Source organism: Protopterus annectens, chromosome 2.part0, assembly GCF_019279795.1.
Source record: "Protopterus annectens isolate FY-2018-M chromosome 2.part0, PAN1.0, whole genome shotgun sequence".
NCBI lineage: Eukaryota > Metazoa > Chordata > Ceratodontiformes > Protopteridae > Protopterus > Protopterus annectens.
The window spans coordinates 1,741,280,460-1,741,302,152 of record NC_056728.1 but is presented as its reverse complement, the minus strand read 5'-3'; the positions used below and the strand labels follow the sequence as shown (position 1 = coordinate 1,741,302,152).

At 37.2% G+C, this 21,693-nt stretch overlaps 1 protein-coding gene across 1 annotated transcript in view; it reads left to right on the top strand.

Moving 5' to 3' along the window:
- LOC122793775 (chymotrypsin-like elastase family member 2A) overlaps nt 1-21,693 on the top strand; it is a 48,436-nt gene that overhangs the window by 8,928 nt on the left and 17,815 nt on the right. The window contains exons 4-6 of the mRNA XM_044061965.1: nt 12,348-12,476; nt 18,835-18,971; nt 19,385-19,530. Of these exons, the coding sequence (XP_043917900.1) occupies nt 12,348-12,476; nt 18,835-18,971; nt 19,385-19,530 (412 nt within the window). The remainder of the gene's footprint in view (nt 1-12,347; nt 12,477-18,834; nt 18,972-19,384; nt 19,531-21,693) is intronic.

The following is a 21,693-nucleotide window of genomic DNA, read 5'->3' as shown; positions in this document are numbered from 1 at the left end:
TTAACTCTAGATTATGTGCTAGATGAGAGAAATAATTAGAATGTAGAAATGTAATGATGTTGGAGGGTGTATGGTACCGTACATGTGGGGAGAGGGGTCTTTGATTGATCCCTTGCGGGTTCTTACAGCAGGACACTAAGTAAGAAAATCAACATATTTTTTTCCAGTATTTTAGGCCTGTTATTTGCTATTGCAACTGCTGTCTCAGCCTCTTTATGAACCAACCAACAAGTATTCGTTCTTAACCTGGTCTGTCTTTTCGATTTCCCACTTTTTTCTGCAGTCCTTCTTTCCTTTGATAGCTTTCCTGACATCTACATTCTAGCATTAGCTTTTTTTATGTATCTTATTTCCATATATGACACTAAATTAAAGGTAATCTTAAATAATCCATTTCTCCAAATGATGTGTCACAATCATATCTTCAAAATGTTTCTCTTATGCTGTTTTATTTATTTATTAGTTGTTACATAGAAACATAAATCTGATGGAAGATAAAGTCCACTTGACCCACCATAATCTGACACACTTCTGTCTTCTAACTAAACTGCAGATCATATTTAAGAGAGTGATTACTTCTGTCTTCTAGGTAAACTGCAGATCATACTTAAGAGAGTGATTACTTCTGTCTTCTAGATAAACTGCAGATCATACTTAAGAGAATGATTACTTCTGTCTTCTAGGTAAACTGCAGATCATACTTAAGAGAGTGATTACTTCTGTCTTCTAGATAAACTGCAGATCATACTTAAGAGAATGATTACTTCTGTCTTCTAGGTAAACTGCAGATCATACTTAAGTGAGTGTTTACTTGTTATTGTCATTCCTCGTGTATTAAGAATTATCTTATATCTGGTTTGTTTTACTCTTGAATTGTGTCATGGCGTTGATGCTACTATCTCTGTAGATGCTGTTTCAGCCATCAATCTTCCTTCCCATTAAAAAGTCCTTCTATCTCCTTCAGACTTCCTCCCTGTATCTACTGACTGAATTCGCTTGTTTTCATAAATCTTCTCTTCAGAACAAATGCACCCACTAGGACACTATGGATTCCTATGAGGTGTTTAAATGCTTCTGTCACGTCCCCTCTGCCTTCTTGTGTTCAATACTGCACATATGACAGAAGTGTCTCCTTAAATGGATTCTGATGAAGGTCATTTACCATTTCTCTTCCCTCCCCCCTCGGTGCTGCTTCTTTTCTGTCTATGTCTTGGTAAAATGAAGTCCCTTGAACTGAATACAGTGTCCCACACAGGAGCTTACCATCTTTCTACACTGGGAAATAATAGCCTGTTTTCAACTGGTGATGCCTTTTCCTATGCATACAAAAACTCTATCTTCCTTTTTGTCACTTTGTCACACAGCTTGCTTACTAATAAATCATGTAATAAGAGTATCCCCAATTGCTAACTCCTTTCCAGTCAAGAACTCTTTTTCCACATTATTATATTTTTAGACCCTTGCTGCCTGACAACCATCACTTTGTGATCCATCTTATCCCAATCATTCCTCACTGGGTTAGAAATGTTCTCAGTCTGTTTGTTCACTGTGAGGTGAGAGATGATTGCAGAGGTTATCACTCAGGCAGCCATCAGGGCTTGCCATAAGGGCTTTCCTTATTTATGCTATAACTCCCTGAGCATGTCCAGTCAACATTCTCACAGGAGAGCATGCAATGGTCATAGTTTGAGAATGTAACTTACTTTCACAAATGGCAGAAGCCTGCAGAAGAGCCCACCTCATGGAAAAAAACCATTATGCACATTTTTCTAGTCTTCTCTGGATAAATTAGTGCACTTTGCATACACCACAGGTGTGCATCCACCCTTCATCCTTGATAGAGGCATGCAGGCTGACCCCTTTCCCCCTCTCTTTCATGAGCTAGTTCCAGCTGGTGCCTGAGATGCAAACCAAACTCTGAACACCTAAGTCTTAGTGAGAGCTCTATCCCTCCACATCATTGGAACCCATCTGCAGATTATTGCTTCCAAAATACACTGTTCTGTATTTTGTACTGAATCTAAACTGTTATGTTTTAGATATTGCAATATCCTGTCAGCTCTCTTTTTTTCATTCTTCACCTCATATATCTTTTGTATAGTTTTAGGTCATCAGGAGAAAGGCATACATTTCTTTCCAGACCTTCTGCAATGTCACTTATGTTGACACTGAAAAGAACAGTATCTAAGTACTTTAGTAGTCCACTGGTAACCATCTTTTCACTTGAGGGGATTCCATTTACTATTAACCTCTCTGTTCGTTGAACTAGCTAATGTTTTACTCACGGTACCATTATTTGACCTATGCTAGGCCTAAAAGGAAACTTTCAGGGAGGAAAATAAAATAAAAAGATATATTATAAAAAGAGACAGCAAGAATTGTATTATGTTAATTATATATTTAGTCAAAATTATAAACTGGACTTATAAAATAAAGAATATATTTTGTTGAAGTATATCATGTGACCATGTCCTTAGCTCTACAAAAAGGCACCATCACCTGACCCTAAATCATATCACATATGGAGAACAATCCACTTTCAGCCTGAAGGTTACACTGTGTATCACTGAGTGATGAATAAACACCTGGACACTTACAACTGGGTGTAGTTTCATTTAAATGTGAAACATAATAAAAAGGGTTTTAATAGGGGTTGAAGCCCCACTGCATCTCTCACGTGAGAGACTTTGCCCTCACCCCTCTACTTATATTCACTAACTGCATGGTTGCCCAAAACAAAGAAATATAAAAACTAAAAAAAAATGTGAATCATTGTCTGCACTGTCATAAAAAAAGGATCAACAATTACTTTTTTTGGGGGAAAAAAAGAGCATGACTGATGAGGTGAAAGTCTCCCACTTTGTAGTCGACCGCTAGTAGTAGGTCATCCTTAACACAGACAGCATTTTGCTAACAGCCGAACCCTGAAATTAAAATCTAACCATGACTAAAACAAAGTGATTATTTATTGTGTTTGTGATTATTAGACTCTACATGTATATATAAATGCATTGGTAAGCATAACTACTCTTTTTAGTTATTATTATAAATTGTGCCTTTGTTAACTATATTAGAGTATCCTTATGCATTTACCTTCTAAATCAAGCAGAACAGCTGTTCGTATGCTACTTATTCCAGTTCATTTTCTTGGTACTACAGTAATCTTTCTAGCAGTGTATGTCTTTCGGCTTTTCCAAGTTAGGGACGCCACAGCAGCACTCCGGTCCACTAATGATTGGTAGTAGATTTTTACATGCCAAGTTGCCGGCCCTGATGCACAACCTTCAATGAAGGTATCCCATTCATGCATGTCTTCACACAGAAGACACTCTAGCTGAGAATCGAACAGGACAACGTCTTACTGTGAGGTGACAAAGCTACCACAGCACCACCAGCTTTCTAGCAGTATGTTTATAAAATAAACATTTTTTAAATTGGTCAGTATTGATAAGTGCACTACCCTGGTAAACAAATATAAATAAATAAAATAAAATAAAATGTTGAAAGAACCCTTGAATCATAAGTCTGCAGTACTGAAGCTGTTTTGAAAGGCAAACAGTCCTCGATTACCAGGTTTTGTGCTCTGTGCAGAGGAAATATAAGGAGATTAGATGCATAAAATAAACATAACAGAAGCAGACTTAAAGAAAGTGCTAATATTTCTCACTCTTTACCAAAAAGACCAGAAAAATTAAAACATTTGAAAGCATTTCCATTAAATTATAGGGGGTATCCAGGAAAGCTTGACACTGATGTGAATCGGTAATTATTGTGAGCTGTTCTTTTTTTTTTTTGGCATATGTCACGGAATGTGGCCAGAGCTGCATGTCAGATACATGTTTTTACATGCTTATCTACTTTAGCCGCACTGGCCAAAAGTAGGTTAAAAAGGCTCACAGTAATTACCACTTTAAATAAATGTTAAGCTTTGCTGAATACCTCCAATGATGCCTCTACTGATTTCAACTGCAATTTGCAGATTTTAAAAGTACTACCAAAATGAAAGCTGCTTTTTATACAGTTAGCATAATACATCAATTGCAATAATGTGATAAAAATAATAATGATTTTGTATTTTTATTTTGTTAATTTTTAGAAATTCTTGGAGGTTATCAATTATTTAACCATTATATAACAACTGAATTTGTGGGCAGCCATTGTGGTGCAGTGGTTAGCATTGCTGCCTCACAGCAAGAGGTTCTCCAGTTTGATCCTCAGCTGGGGTGCCTTCTGTAGTCACGTGGGTTTTCTCCGGGTATTACGGTTTCATCTCAAAGACATGCTGCAGGTGGATTGGACACACTAAACTGGCCCTAGGTGTGAGTGTGTGTGTTCCTTCTGTGGAAGGTTGGGCACTGGGCTGGCAACTCAGCACTGTAAAACTCCACTGCCAATCATGATCAGACAGTGATTTGCTGTGGTGACCCCTAACTGGGAAAAAGCCAGAAGAAGATAACTGAATTTGCATTCATAGTATTTCAATATCCTTGCTGTTCCTATAGATAATTAAAACAGATATTTAGGATGTTGCTGCAACATAGAATGTGCCACAACGCTCATTTATTTTGTACTGATTGGTGAACATGAATATTTTCCAGTTTCTTTATAAATTACAGAAGTATCACTTTTTGAGGCATACAAAATTAACAACACATAGGTCACTGTAATTCCTGCCACATAGTACTTGCTGATTGACAAAACCTCCTCACCCCTGGCTGACTTACACCTGCCCTCCCTTAATATAATACAGTAGCCATATCAGCATTCACAGCACGTTCTAGCCTTCTGTCTGGCAAGTGGTTTTATGGTGGCCAACACATGGAATCCATGTGTTAGGCACTATCAAGCCATTTGCCAGACAGAAGGCTAGAATGGTTTCTCCTCTTTATTCTTGTTGCCCCAAATATATAATCCCAGGATGTCCTCATATTCTGTTCTGTCTATCTCAATATGAGCATTCATATCCACATTATAAAAGAAACTTATGTTGTCTTGCTTTATCTGCTAGGTCCTGCATTTCCTGAATTAATGCACTTTTTTTCTTGGCAAAACAATCCTGCTGTGTTGCATAGGCTGAGATTCGGAGTCTGATTGCCATGAATGTGTCACTAATTCTGATGACATGCACCATTGTCTTCCGAAGCCCCTCTCTCTCTCTCTCACCCCAAATTCCCACACAATTTCTAGTCTGCTCTGTCCCTGACTAGTAGAATCTAGATCCCAAGCAAAGTGCCTTTGCAACACTACTCTTTTATCTTGTCTCCTGGATACAGAGGATGTCCAGCCTCCTCCTTACCATCACGTCATCCCACTTCCAAGTGGTGTTCTGTCAGTGAACCTATAATGACTGCAGAAGGCCTTTCATATAGTTCATGTTTGGCAGGTTATTAGTTTTACATCTAGCTTTTGCTATTAAGCTTATTGATCCAGGGGTTTTGGGCTATATGGCAGGGACAAACTCGCCAACAGACACACATAGGCACCTCTCTCCATTATCATGAGCCCCTGGTGTAGGTGAGAAAAGGCTGTGTCTTCAGCCCACTTATCAGTGGCAATTACTTACACCCATTTTTGGTTAACATCAGTCAGTGTAACCAAATCATTCATAGACAGACTTTACACTACCAAGTAGATAGCCCTGATGCTGCCATAAGGCAAAATTTGCTATTAATTAAAAAACACTACATAACTATTGAATCTAGGTGAAGCTTGTCAATGTGTGCTTATTTCCATATACTTTAAACTAGTTGAAAAAATTCTCCTGGTTGTAGCCAGTGATAATATTATTCACCTTGAAGGTGATATTGCTTTGAAAAATATGATATCAAAGTTGTGGTCGAGGAGACTGTTATAATTCTCTGTATCCTAAATGACCCAGTAATGAATCACTCTTCAGAACTTTATCATGGTTATGTAATAATGTTGCATTTATAAATAAATTGCTGCAGAATACTTCCAAACAATTGGAAAATGAATTGAAGTGAAGCTTGCTTAGGCTTACATTCTGTTGTTTGCAACACCTGAGCTTCTATTACACTATTACATATCCTCAGGAGTTAGAGATCAAATCTTACTTTCTCATTGTACTTTTCCATTGGATACATCCCAGCATCATCTGATTGTTTGTGTATGTTTTCTTGCTAGGTGTCTGATTCTCACAGACTCCCACAGAAACAGCTAGACTGTCAGGATCACTCTTTTCTCGGAGGTGCAGGTGCCTTAGGACGAGAATAATAAAGGCTTGCGGTATAAGGGTTTGACCCCATATGAGGGATCAGGAGGCTTATCTCTCTAAAAAAAAACACATTTTAAAATTGTTGCATTAAGTACCTGAGTTTCTGCTTTATGAACTAATATTGGAAGTTTTAATTCTACTGACTGGGATGTTTTGAGGAGATTTAGCGGAGCTGCTTATCTATGTTCTCTGTATCCAATTAGTCTCTTCTTGATGCGTTATCTAACAATTTATACCACAAACTAAGCACGATACTTCGAATTGTTATATTATGCTGCCTGAAGTTCCCCTGAAGGTTTGAAATAAACCTGCTTTTGACTGCAGTGGGAACAGCATGTAATGGAGGAACTGCATGTTCCAAACCAGAATCTTCGAGTTTCCTGGCTTTATTAGCTACTGATTTATCATAAAAAGTTCACACTATTTCCTTCACTGAAATGTTGTAAACATACAATCATAGTTTATTTGGACTATATTTTTACATCCAGATAAGTATATTTTAAGTAGATTTATAATTGCACTTATCTTACCATTTAAATTGATTTAATTTGCTTTTTCCACTTTAACTGACATTAAAGCTATTAATTTAAGATATTTTTATGATGTACATTGCTTTTTGTTTTTTTCTGTTTGGACTAGGTGTTTTTCTGAGTTTGTTGTAGGTAACTTTAACTAGAGCATGTGGTAATTAACCTGGTCCTCCCTGCTACTCAGTGTTTTACTTTACATGAGCAGTCAGCAACCTCAGTCTTGAAACTGCAGCTACCTAGATAACAAAAGCATTTAGACTACATTTTTGCATTTAGGGAAGTACCTATTAAGTACATTTATATTTGCACTTATCTGACCATTTAAATCTGTTTTGTGTGTTTTTGCTCTTTATCTAGACTTTATTTTATTAATTTAAGGCATTGCTTTTTCCTTTTTCTGCTGGGCCTAGGTGTTTCTCTAAGTTAGTCCCCCCCTCATTATTCCTGTTTTGCTTTTTTATACTTTGAGGCTCTTGAGCTGCCTGTCCCTACTGTATATCTGGCCTTGGAATCTCCTCCCATTCCTATTCCCTCTGCTCGTCTTACTGGTTACTGGCAGAAGAAACTGGGAAGGCCTTCCCTTTAGACTGTTAGTGTACTTTGAAATTGCTTTAAAGAGTGTTTGTGTTCTTCAGTGCTGGATTGTATGCTTTTGACTCACCTTGCAATTACTTGTAGGTAGTTGTTAAGACTTGTTTCTGATACCTTTTCAGTTATGGCTAACCAAAGTGTGCTTTTACATTAAGATGACTGGGAATGCAATCCTAGTGGGAGGAGAAAGGTAGCCTGGTCTGTCCGAGTTGGGAAACACACAAGGAAGCTTAAAGTGACAATTACTTGTTGTAGCTAGTTGGTACCTTTTCACTTTTGGCTAATAAAAATGTCTTTTTACATTAAGAAGACTGGGACTGCTATTCGAGTGGCCATTGAAAAGTAGGCTGTTCAGTCTGAGTTGGAAAACGCAAAGGGAGGCTTAAAGTGAAATTGTTACATCAGCCAGAGGGCTTTTAAGGAACTTAGTTGAATGTTAATCTGCACTTAAAAGTCATTTTGCTGTGCTTTTATACTAGGGCTAGAGTTGCCACCTTCGTTCATGGCTAAAACCAGAGCCACGCCACGCCCCTCGCGTCACCAGTAACCCCGCCTGCCCCACCCCCTCTCCCGCCAACATACCGCCTATTTAGTGATGTCACGACAGCATCACTCAACGGGAACACCCTCTTTTTTCATTTCCCGCCGCCTCCTTTTGGCTGATTTGCTATGCTTTTCTGTAAAAAAAGCATAGTAAATCAGCCGATCAACGTGAACGCCCTATTTTTTCGTTCCCGCCGCCTGCTTTTGGCTGATTTGCTATGCTTTTCTGTAAAAAAAGCATAGTAAATCAGCCGATTTACAAACTCCGATAGTCTGTTTCCTTTTTGAAACAGAATACCGGAGTTTGTACAGTGTTTTCCGGACTACCGGAGAATCGATTTGATTTCCTGATAGTCCGGAAAAAAAAACGGAGGGGTGGCAAGCCTAACTAGGGCTACCACATTTTGTTGTGGCTAAAAACGGAGTCAGGCCACACCCATCACATCACCTGTAACCCCACCCATTCCCACCCTCTCTCCCACCCACATTCCGCCCATTTTGTGGTGTCACTATGATATCACCTGTCGGGAATGCTCTCTTTTTTCCATTCCCGATGCCTGCTTTCAAATGATTTACTATACTTTTCTGTAAAAAAAGCATAGTTAATCAGCCATTTTAACAAACTCTGATAGTCTGGTTCCTTTTTAAAACTGAATACCAGAATTTTTACAGTGTTTTCTGGATTACCAGAGAATCGATTTGATTTCCGGATAGGCTGGAAAAAAACAGAGCAAGCCTATTTTATACTGAGAAGTTCCAGGATCAACCATCTTGTATTTGAGGGTGTTTAGGTACTTAGCTGGTCTTTCTGAGTTGGGAAGCTTAAAGTGTAGTTGTTTATTGGTCAGAGGGCACAGGAGTTAGTTTTCAGCTTTTCCTTTCTGCTATAAATTAGGCATGTTTTTGCAGCGCTGTCCATTGCTCATTGGTGGTTAACAGTTCCCTGTATATTAGCAGACCTATAAAGCTTGTTCCTAGGAGTTTAATTCATAACACAGAAAGGCTTTGCATGGAATTAAGCATAGGGCAGCTAGATAGTGTCATACAGCTCTAAGATTGCAGCACTATCTAACATCTAGCCTTTACCCTAGAAACCACTCAAGTGACCTCTGTAAAACCAGGACTCTAAGCCATAACCGTAATACAGGTCCTGACAACATGGATTTGCAATTTCCTAATGTCTCTCTGGTCAGCTTGGTAGATATGGGCATCTTGAGACAATGTAGCAATTGTCTCATGTAATCAAACAATCTCTTAATCCTTAAAGAAACTAGCACACCACACACACACACACACACACACACACACACACACACACACACACACACACACACACACACACACACACACACACACACACAAATCCTCTTATGCTGATTCACTTAAAACCTCTACAAACCTCAAAGACTCCCTAAGCCATCAAACTGGAACACCTACCCTCAGCAATTACTGAAGCATGTAACAAAAGCAACACCTAATACTGCATATAAGCCAACACCCAATGATCTCTGAAGAACAAAGCCCATAAGGCAAGCAAACACTTTACCTAGTACTCTTGTCATAGGGTCATCTATTGTATGACACACAGATACCCCTCTCAGTAAGATGGACAAGGAGAAGATAATGGTTATTTGCCTATCTGAACCCTCATCTACAATGTCATACATGTTCTCAGGTCACTGCACCACAGGTACCCATATGATTCTATCATACTCCATGTGTGTGTAAATGACCCGAGGCGTACCTCACTGCACTATATAAGAAGAAATAGTATGGATCTCTCAGAGTATGTGACACAGACAGGTAAGTGCCTTGCACTGAGCTTTATTCTACCTTCCTCAAGGATGATGATGCCACAATATGAACAGAAAATGATTGGTTTTAATAATTGCCTTAGTTTCTAGTGTCACTCCAGGGGAATCCAATATCTATCAGCATGGAAGGACATGGTTAACAGACCACTTTGCTTTGCTGGGAAATGTCAAAATGACAAAACTACCAACATAGCAAAAAACCTCAAAGCAACCTTAAGGTGCTACTGCTCAGTGTTAGGAGCCCAAAACAAGAAACTCCACACCATACAAGCCCACCTCCCACTGAAGGACTGTTACCATGACTTGGTTTAAAGCTGCAGGAAATACACCGACAGTGGAAGACTACAGTGCCTTCCAACTGTTTAGACCAACAGCAGCACAAGCAGAAGCTAAAGGTGAAGGTGTGTCAATCTATGTTAGCAGCAAATACAACTCTAGGTTGGTAAACAGAATAATGCCCTGGAGTTCATCCGTGTCCAAGTCTCCATAGACAAGGTTCCCTACCATGCACTGGCCAGCTATAGGTCACCCACTATGACCCATGAAGATCATAACTCTTACCTAGACCTACTTGAGGTGCTAACCATCCAACCAAATATCCTATTCATGGTAGACTGGGAAACATATACTACTTTTAACTCACAGGCACAAAGTTTCCTGCAATTCCAAAATCGTCTATGCTGATGAGGCTCATAAATTATGTATGCAAATAGTACTTAATAGCTGTTTGTGCTGAGATACCTTCAATGTTAGGTATACCTGCCTAACATCCTTTTAAGCAGCAGTTTGTCAAATTTCTCAGCTCTCCCAAACCCCAAGCTACAGCTACCTATGATGAATTATTTATAGAATCCCTGTACAAACATGTAAGTGGCTGCATTGAGGCTGCCAAACCTACCAGAAGTAAGCCCAGATCTAACACCAAAAACAAACTACATTGGTGGAATCTTTACCTTAATAGGCTATATGACAAAGGAAAAACAATCATGGCTAAATCAGAAACAGCAACTCTCATAGACAATAGCTCTCTGATTCAACTAAACAAGGAACTAAGAGGTGTAATAAAGCCCAATAAGGCCAGATATGAGGTCAGGATAACTGTCCAGGCTAAAGACAATCACAAGTCCTTCTTAAAGGAATCTTGAAGGTAATGCTCAGCAGTGTGCAGAACTGGTGGTAGGTGGCACAGCTTTCATTGATTAATATGACATAGCAAACAGACTGGCTGATAAATTCAGCTCTAACTTCACCCTCCACTACCCCCCATGAAATCTCTTCTACCCCTGCCCCTCAACTATCAACAGGGAGCAGATCCTGGAAGTTCTTGCTAAGGCCACTGCTTAACACTGCTTCAGTGGTCCACAACAATAACCCTGCTTGCCTCCTAAGCAGCCTAAAACATGAATTAACAGGACCACTTGAGGCACTGTTCAACTACAGACTCAAAACAGGTTACTTACCATGCGAATGGAGCGCCATGGTGGGCATCCCTCTTCATAAGGGTGGACCATCAACTGACCTGGGTAATTACAGACCCATCAGTATGACAAGTCTAATATATAAACCCATGGAATGAATTATTATGGAAATGATCAGCAAGGACATTGGCAACCTACAGACATTGGACCCATCACAGTTTGGCTTTATTGAGAGAAGGTCTTGCCTACTTAACCTGGTAAACTTTTATGAGATGGTCACCATGGCTTTGGAAGAGGGGAAATGGTGCATACCCCTACCTTGACCTGGCTAAGGCATTCGTTACAATACCCCCTCAGGTATCATTGATAAACTCACAGAACTAAGGATAAATCCCTACATAACTCACTGGATTGCCAGCCGGCTCACAAATGTTCCAAACCTGACTAACAACTTCACTAAAACATGTCTTGCTACCCAACCTGCTGTTTAGCCAAGTATCTATGCCTCGTAGCATTTGAATGTCTCAGCATTGTGAATTATGAGATCTGATTGTATTCTATGTTCACATTTTCTGATACGTCTCTGCCAATCAGATGTAAGTCTGCACATTGTGTATATTGATATCTGCCTGTATTCTTTGTCTATATTTTTCTAAACATGTCTGCCTGCGTTTATCACTCAGTGATGTATGTATGTACTGTCTCTTTTTTGGTATGTGGAGCTTTTCTCCCTGGGCCTCTGCTGAAAATGGATATGTATCCAGTCGGACTATCCCAGTCAAGAAATGTAAATTAAAATAAATAAATAAATACATTTTCTATGGACTGAAACTTATGGTGATGGGGAGACAAGGCTCATGAAGCTTGTGGCTGTTTTCCCTTGTCCTCTGAGCTGTGATTGTGCAAACTGATAAGTTTTGTGGAGGAGTCAATGTATAGACTGCAGCCACACAGCTATACTTCTAGCAACTAATGCTCAAACACTTTGCTCACTAAATGAGCCTGATCATTGATGACATAGTCTTTGAAACTTTCGCCAGAGTGGCAGATCTACACCACTTCACTTCATGCAGCTGTTTGATAAGCACTGTACTTTGATTAACAGATCCAATAAAAAACATATACGCATTGTTATGAGCTATGCCAACAATTAAAGTGATCTTTAATTGCTTTTATCAGTACTACAAATAACACTTGTAACTATTTTCATTTACAGCCAGAAAAATCAATACCGAGTTGCCCTGGGTAAGCATAATCTACTCCTGGAAGAACAGGGCTCCCTAGCAATTGCTGCAGACAAGTTATTCCCTCACAATAAATTTAGCATGATCTTTGCAGCCAATGGGTAAGTGCATCACTTTACTTTACTGGCAATGTTGTCAGGTCGGTGAGAGATGCTGTTGTTTTGTCATTTTAATCTTCTCAGGATCTGTGTTTTATGACACAATATGTATAAAATGGCTACTATGGTGTGTATACATTTAAAAAGGAAGTTAGAAACTAACTTGAAAAATAGCCAGTAGCTGGAAGTATTAAGTTTCCATCTCTGTTTCACAGGAAATAAAGTGTGGCTTTTAAAGGTCTGATTTTTTAGTTTTGTTTACATTTAACATACATCAAAATGCTGAAATTTAGTAATGATAAATGCAGAATTAACTTTAATCTTCATATATGATTTTATTTGGGGCATCTCAATATTTTCTCTATAATTTATTACATTTTGAATCTTAATATGCAACGTCTTGTCTGATGTTGCACTGATTAAAATTTTGTTCAGAAATGTTTGCAAAACTGTTTATTGTCTACAGTTGTGAAGTACAAACATTAAAATTCATGTTAAGATTCACAGGAGAAGCAACAAAATTGTGGCAGAGACACGGTTAACTGGATAACGATTTGTTGTCAGAGGAACAACAATTTGTTGTTAATGTTTTCAAAAAATATGTGACATTATAAAGACACTAATGTATATATACATTTATTAGGTGCCCAAAATGTAGAGCATTTTCAGATTTTTTGCAGATTATTTCTAACATTCTAAGTCAACTGTCAGATTGCAGTCTTCAAAATTTCTTTGTAGAAAGTGTGATAAATTTTTGGCCAAGGCCTGTACAATAGGTTGTGTGGTGGCATTTACATAAGATGATTTTAAGACTATATTCCAGGTCAGCCATATAAGAACAATCGCAAAGTTCTGTAGAGTGAGTGATTATTTATCACATATAAAAGCAAGACACCAGCAATTAGAAATTCATGTTAATTGATCAAAACATGTAGAAAAGTTCCAGGTTTTGAATAAAGTGCGTCTGTTTCCCTTTTTGGATAATATTAGGAAGACATGAAGTGATATAGTATTAGATGTCTCAGTGGTTGTAGCTCCTAATAAATTATTGAAAAGCTTGTGGCTTCGTGAAAGCTAATGAGCCGAAAAAAAGTCTAAAATCTAGAAGGGGAAAAATATCATTTTTGGTTGTTTATTACAGGAGGCGAATCCTCCATACCCTCCGAACTTAAATATACCAACTCCATGGATGCAACAAGCTGAAGAAGGAAACAATCTCCCAAACCAAGTGAATTATTACTGGTGCACACTTAGAAATTGCTCTGGCAAAGATTTCCTGTGGGAAACAGCATTTGGCATCATGCCATTCATCTTTTCTGTTTTCAAAGTGCTACTGAAGCTCATGCAATTTTACCTCGAGCAAGTGTAGGGAAGCCAAATGGGACACATACTTGTTCAGTATTCTAAGATTGCACCATATAACACGCTTTGAGCTGACTTTTGTGGGTTGAGTTAATTAACTGCTGTTTTATACAGCTACCCTCCTGGGTTTTTCTTTCCATAAGGAACCATGAAGTAAAAGATAACACTTGCCCTTTGGCACTGAACCTGTTAAAATATAAAACAGCACAAAGGCTCTGACAGTTTAGCCTGTCCACAAGCAATGTGAGAAATGTGCTAGTTAGAGCATATTCATCATCACACAGAAGAAAAGTTGCTGATTTGTGAATTGACTTGGTGTTCATGGTTTACACACATATGCTATGTGATTTTTGTACTCCAGTCAGACTTTGTTTCATTCCTTACTTTTATATTTGAATTATGCTTTTTATACTTGTATGAGGGAAAATCATACCAAAATAATATTATGAAACAGTACATATGCAACAGCATAGTGGAAAATTAGCTTACAGGGAACGTGAAGCCAGAAATAAAACAGGCAGATTTATATACTGATTTAAAAAATCTGAGCGTCAAGCACATAACTTTAAAAACCCAGCACTTCTACAGTTCACTGAAAATGTTGGTGCCTGGTTTCACTTAAAAATGTTAATCTTCCTTATGTGCATCTATGTGTGGTTGTGGGAGCAAAGCCTACATATTTTAATTCCAACATCACCACATCACCATATTTTGGGGTAACTTACATTTCATGAACACTTTTTTTTTTGTTATTTACAAACGTTTAGCTTCAGCTTACAGCAGTAGTACAGGATATGACAATTGGTCTTAACACATTTTATATGATAGCACGGCTTATGTAAAATATGTTCAAACAGCACTTTCTGTTGGCTAATGCACTGTTCTAGCAGGAGGTTATCCTATGATAAAGCCCACTCAAGTCATTATAATTTCTTCTGGAGAGCTGTTTAAAAATAGAGAATTATTTTCACACATCCAGTCATAACCAAGTTAGGTGTTAAAGACGGATGTAAAGAAATACACCTTGATAGAGGAGTGAAACAAAGCTTGACAGATAAAGTTTTGACATCCATATTGAGAACACATAACAAGTGAGTTACAATCATAGAGATCCAATCATAATTCTTTTTAGTACATGGAGCTTTAGCTACTCAAATGTACCACTAGTGGCAGAAAAAGGTGTAGCATATGAAGTGCTTTACAGCTATGAAAAGTGTCACCCACTCACCATCATCTCACGGATGGCATCCAGAAGCAAAGTGCATCTATGAACACCCTTTGTGCTGTCATATATAATAAAACAAGTAGGGCAGTCCAAAGTTCTTTACAGCTTTTAAATATGTTTTAACTCCCTACTGTTGTTCTGTGGGTGCTGCTGTAACCTAACTCAAGAGAAGAGCGTATAAGTAGTGAAAGGTGCTTAACAAAACACTGCTAAGTTCCTTTCTTACATCAGAAAACTCTTGATTAATACTAGGCTAACTGCCCTTGTGGGACATTTTAAGCCTAGCCAGTTATTCCATGTGAGAATCAACCCTGCATCTTGTGTCTGTAAGGTAAACACCTTAACCATTATGCCAACATATAAAATAGCCTTTCACCAAATTTGCAGTAATTGCAGAGTTACACACACATTAGCTATGCCTTTAGAAATAAGTTATTATACATCCAGCTCACAATATTTCATTGCATTCCTTAATCTTCTTTTACTAAAATTACTCTTACAATGTGATGTCTTTAACTTTTGCCATTTGATTAACGCAGCATATAAATTATGTTTCATAATGAAGAAGATACTGCACTGCACATTTTCTGTGTGGATTCCTTCATCTTAGAAGCAAAGCACTACATATATTATGGTAGAAAAGCTGTGAAAGAAATGAACTGGAAGTCTAAGCAATATTTAATACCCACAACTGATTGTAAAACATAGACCATTATTATCTGGTCTCCAGTCATAACTAATTATCTGTTCTTAACTTGAATGTCAAGAAATTTACCTCAAGAGTGGCAAGAAGTGAAGCTCAAGAGGTGAATCTTGATATCAATCTAAAGGAAACATAAAAAGCAGTATGAACACAGAAATCTAATCATAATTCTTTGTAGTTCACAGAGCTCTGTCTTTTCCTTGTACTACAGAAAAAACTGGTAGGAAAATAAAGAATTTTAAGGTTTTGAAAGCCATAAAAACTTAGCATTGCCCCTCAGAAAGTGGGCAGAAATGAAGTGTCCTTCTGTGGAAATATTAACTTAAAACTTGTTAGAGGCTTCATTATGCCCTACTTTCATTCAAAAATATGGCAGAGCTAAGTCTGTTCACAATTTTGTCTTTTTCTTGATTTGGGGACATAATCATTTTGCTCCATGCCCAAGAACATGCATATCTTTAGCAAATGGTAATGTGTTCCCTGTCTGTCTACACTTTGAGCTTATATTACAAATGCCATGTGTAAATACTGTTATCCAGGAAGTTCACTGCGCTGACTATGAGATGATATATTACAATAATCCATGGCATACATGTGTGCACCATAAAAGGATTTCTTCCCCCTGGCCTGAGTGATCCTTCATGTTTTGTCCTCATCATCACACCTTTCCACCTTGGAGCAAATTACACTAAAATTCACACCTCTACCATAAATTATTGATTAAAGTGAACCACTGAGGTGTCTTAGAAAGCCAAACCAATCAGGGTCATCAAGTTTACTACAGGTAAAGGAATGTAGTGACAGCACTGACCATATTTTCATCTAAATATATAGCACTTTACCTGTACTAACCTGAGGTATTTTATCCAACAACAGAATTAGAAAGGTAATTTCAAGTATCAGCAATTGGGTCTTCAAAAACTTGTTTATCTTTTCCTCAAGAATTGCTCTGTTTTATTACATTTTGTTTCTTTGGACATATACATTTTCTTTTTAAAAAAATGTATCCCTCTCAAGGTGCTTTTACTATCTTGAAAGTTTCCATCTTGGCTTACTTTTCTGCTTTTTAATTAATACTCTGTTATCAACTTTGTTGCTCGAGACATGTTCTGCTGCAGAACCTACACCGTTTTATGTATCCTTCTGTAAACTGCCTCTGTGCTGTCTACATCCTTATATAATTGTCACTCATGAACTGATACAAGGCAATATGGAGGACTCCTCAAGTTGCCTAACTTCCCTTCTTCCACTGAATCCTTGCATTTCCATAATCTGATTTTGACAAAAGAGTTGCATTATAATTAGCAGTAATGGAGGTATTTTTTTCCACAGAAAAAGCTTAAAATATTTAGTTGATGACAAAGCATGTTGCTGGCTGTGAATTAATGCAGCTGGTTGTTTACAGGGACACTGCAGAATTAAAGTGCTGTTGTATTTAAGGTGATTTATCCTTCTGAACTACAAGTCAGTATATGTTAACAGCTGACTTCAGATTACATGCAGCTTTTCAAAGTAGGATGGCTTAGTACACTATTTACTACATGGATCACTAGGACAGGACTTTTACATTGATTCAATGACAAACCAGCACCTACTCAGCACATTTCCAATGAATGCCAATGATAGAAGCTTTCCATCAGTGCAGAATTAATTAATCCAAGCATCTTCTTACATTAAAGCCTCAAAAAAAGATCAGATAATTCTCTTGAGAAAGCAGAGTATGTTACCAAGAACTAAAAATCATGGTCAATAAAAAGTATAGGTCTTACTAAAAATAACATAAACATGTGACTCAAAGCTGAAAAGGTAAGTAGTCCAGCCAGCAGCTCTTAAAAGTTACTCTGGTAAAGTTAATTGTGACAAGAAATAAGGGAATAAACAGCCAAAAGTAAAATAATATGTCAGCTTGCTAGCAGTTCAGTAAAGATTCAGTAGCAAGCAATTTACTAGAGTCTGAAAAGTGTATTTTGATGACCTTGTTGAGCAGATCAAGAATTTGGGCAGATAGTGCATTTCAGCAGTCTCTGATATAGTTGCATGTCTTTGCCCATAAAATATATTAATTCATATTGTAAAATTCCAATGATATTTATACTATGCATATCAAATTATTTGCTTTTATTTTAACTGCTTTAATGGAATGGAAATTTATATCCAGTTATTTTTTATGCATTTTAACAGATCAACAGATCATCAAACATGCAAACTAGTCTGAAAGTTAATTAATGACGTAAATTGCTTATGTAGTATTCCATTAATTAAATAACTATAAATGACAAGTTTAAGATACATGCATATATATATATATATATATATATATATATATATGGGTACCTATTACTTGATCGACAAGTCAAAACAGCGACACTCACATGTTACTCACATCATCGACACTTCATAACATCGACGTTTCAGGTAAGCGATCTTCCCCCTCACAGGACCCATGGTAGCACTCGTTTCACTATTAAGAAGGTAAGGACAATGCTGTCAGAGTACATTTTGAAGACTGACGTAAACCTTGTGCGTTAAAAGACAGAAACGAGTGCTACCATGGGTCCTGTGAGGGGGAAGATCGCTTACCTGAAACGTCGATGTTATGAAGTGTCGATGATGTGGAGTCGAACATGTGAGTGTCGCTGTTTTGACTTGTCGATCAAGTAATAGGTACCCATATATATATATATATATATATATATATATATATATATATATATATATATATATATTTATTATGTAAAAATCTGTTGACTTGTTCTAATAACAGGAAAAGTATGGCAAAAATACTTCCTTTTTTCAAAACAATTAAAAATTGCAAAGATAAAAATCCCAGCAATCATTTCACTTTCTATGAAAACACAGAAATATGAACTTCAATATTTAATACCCCTTACTCAACCAAGTTGTGTAACTCCAGCTTTTTATGTGAGAAGAAGGTTAAAGTGTGATGTCACATTTGAATAAAAGGTCAATGATATTATAAAAAATCTTTTGGGAATAAGTCTTTATTATTTTACCTAAGTTTGTGACGTCCTTTACCTTTCCTGCAGTCTAATGATTCTCTTCCCTTGCAGTTATGACATCGCTCTTGTTAAGCTTGCTGAGCCAGTGACAACCACAGATGAAATTGAATTTGGATGTATCCCACAGGAAGAAGTCATCCTTCCTCACAACTATCCCTGTTACGTCACTGGCTGGGGCCTTCTGCAAGGTGACTGCTATTTCAGTGTCTTGTTTTCACATAATGTCCAGTCACTATACATCATGTTAACATCTGTTGTTAATTTGTTGTTACAATATACACCATGTTAACCTCTCTTGGTAATTTGTTGTTACACTATACACCATGTTAACCTCTCTTGGTAATTTGTTGTTACACTATACACCATGTTAACCTCTCTTGGTAATTTGTTGTTACACTATACACCATGTTAACCTCTCTTGTTAATTTGTTGTTACACTATACACCATGTTAAGTTGTTACACTATACACCATGTTAACATCTCTTGTTAATTTGTTGTTACACTATACACCATGTTAACATCTCTTGGTAATTTGTTGTTACACTATACACCATGTTAACATCTGTTGTTAATTTGTTGTTATTTGTCACTGTGTTTCAGCCGGTGGCACTGTATCAGAAACCCTACAACAGGCTCAACTACCTGTGGTCAACTATGAAACATGTTCTAAGCTGGGTTGGTGGGCAACCAATGTCAAGAAAACCATGGTCTGTGCAGGGGGAGATGGAGTTGTATCAGGGTGCAATGTAAGTATTAAACCAGGAATTAAATATTTAATATTCCTTTCATTCATTGAATTTAACAGTAATCTTCATAAACTGAAAAGCTATGCATTGAGAATTAAGAGTCCTTTGCTTCAGTGGATGTCTTAGTACATGGCACATGGATAGCAAATGAACAATATATTGTCAGCTAAACATATAACACATACCTGTATCGATTTACATTGATAGCAAATATACAACAAATCGTCACATAAAAATGGAGCACATACCTGTAAAAGTTACATGGATAGCAAATGTGCAATAGATTGTCACCTAAACATATAGCATATACCTGTAAAAGGCACATGGATAGCAAATGAACAAGGTATTGTCACCTAAACATATAACACATACTTGTATCAATTTACATTGATAGCAAATATACAACAAATTTTCAAATAAACATAAAGCATATACCTGTAAAAAGTACATGGAAAGCAAATGTGTTATAGATTGTCATCTAGCAATCATATATGGCAAAACATATTGATAGAGCAAATGGGATTTTGTTTCCTTGTAACCGAATTAGTAAACACAGTTCTTTTGGTTCTACACAATACTCCTAGAAAACCTACAATGCCAACAAATCAGAATATTCATTAGATCAGCTCTTTCTGGAACTGTTTAATGCCACTGCCTTATTGCCTCCTGTTAAGATCTTAATTAACTAGTTTACTTTAAGCAAGCATTAATGCCTAACAGGATGTGTGTTATTGGGGAAATAACTTGCCCAGCAGCACCAGACCACTACTCTTCTGGAAGGACATTATTTCCCCAACAACAACCACCTCTTGTCAGGCATTATTCTGTTTAGACAATGGGATATCTGCTTTTTATAAGTATGTACTTTCCTAATATTTTGATATAAAATAATTCCTACACCTAATGTTTTAAAGTTGCTGTATCATATTTAATTGTGGTTGCAGGAAGTATTTTGCATACAAAATATTTATTTAGTTATTTATATTTGTTTACTGGGGTAGTAAACTGATCAATACTGATCGATTTCAGGCCCAGCACTGGCAAAATACATAGCATTTCACAAACAAAAATACAGAAATGAAAGCAATAACAGAATAGCTCAGATTAATTACAAAGAAAAAACAGTTAGTGTATATATTCCACTGAATAAACACAATGACAATGTACAGTCAACCAAAGTGTCATGTGCAATATGTATGTTAGCTTCTAAGGTGGGCCAATCTTCAGTGACTCTTGAGAGAGGAGAAAAGAATCAGAAAAGAGGTTAGGTGATATAACCTTTCTTGAAGCAGGAACATTTGGCTTGGATGAAGAAGTGCTTTTTGAGTTGTATTCTGAATTTAGAATGTGTTGATTTCCATAACATTGATAGGGAGAGCTTGCCAAAGAGAAGGTGCCTGAGAGAAGAAATCAATTGCAGTGCTGTGGAGTTTTCTTCTATGGTTAATGATTATTGGTGTGGCTTGTTAGTAGTGTCTCCAGTTGCATGGGGAGATTTTTTTTTTTTTTGTGAAGTCTACCTGCAAGGGAAGTAAATGTGTGGAGATGGAGTAGTTTGTAGAGTTGGGATCCTAAAATTAGGTTAGATCTTTGTTTCATGGGTAGCCATTTGACTTTTTTTAGGGTGATACAGTGATGCTCACAGAAAAGTGAGTTTGTAATGAATCAGCATTGTAATAAATGTCAACATACACACACACACACACACACACACACACACACACACACACACACACACACACACACACACACACACACACACACATACAAATGTACCCATCAATTACAGCCATTGTCTTGCCTAAATACGCCTCAGCTGTCATTGTCATCAAATGAATAAAAAACACACTTGTTTACTATCCTAATACAATTGTAAGGGGATTGTCTTTCTTTTAAAACATAAAAGATTTTGTTTACTATTCTAATGCCATTTTAGCTTGATCAACACTTGAATAGATGCAGGCTTTTTTTCAAAACATAAAGGATATTAAAGTAATCAAAATTATGTTACTGTAGGCACTGGCTCATCTGCAGGTTTTGAAAATACTGGACTTTCACTCAACAGTCATGAAATAACATTGTATAATATCATGTCAAATACCATTAGAAATTCCATGAAGTACAGAAGGAAATGATCAAAAAATATTGCTACAATTAAATAAT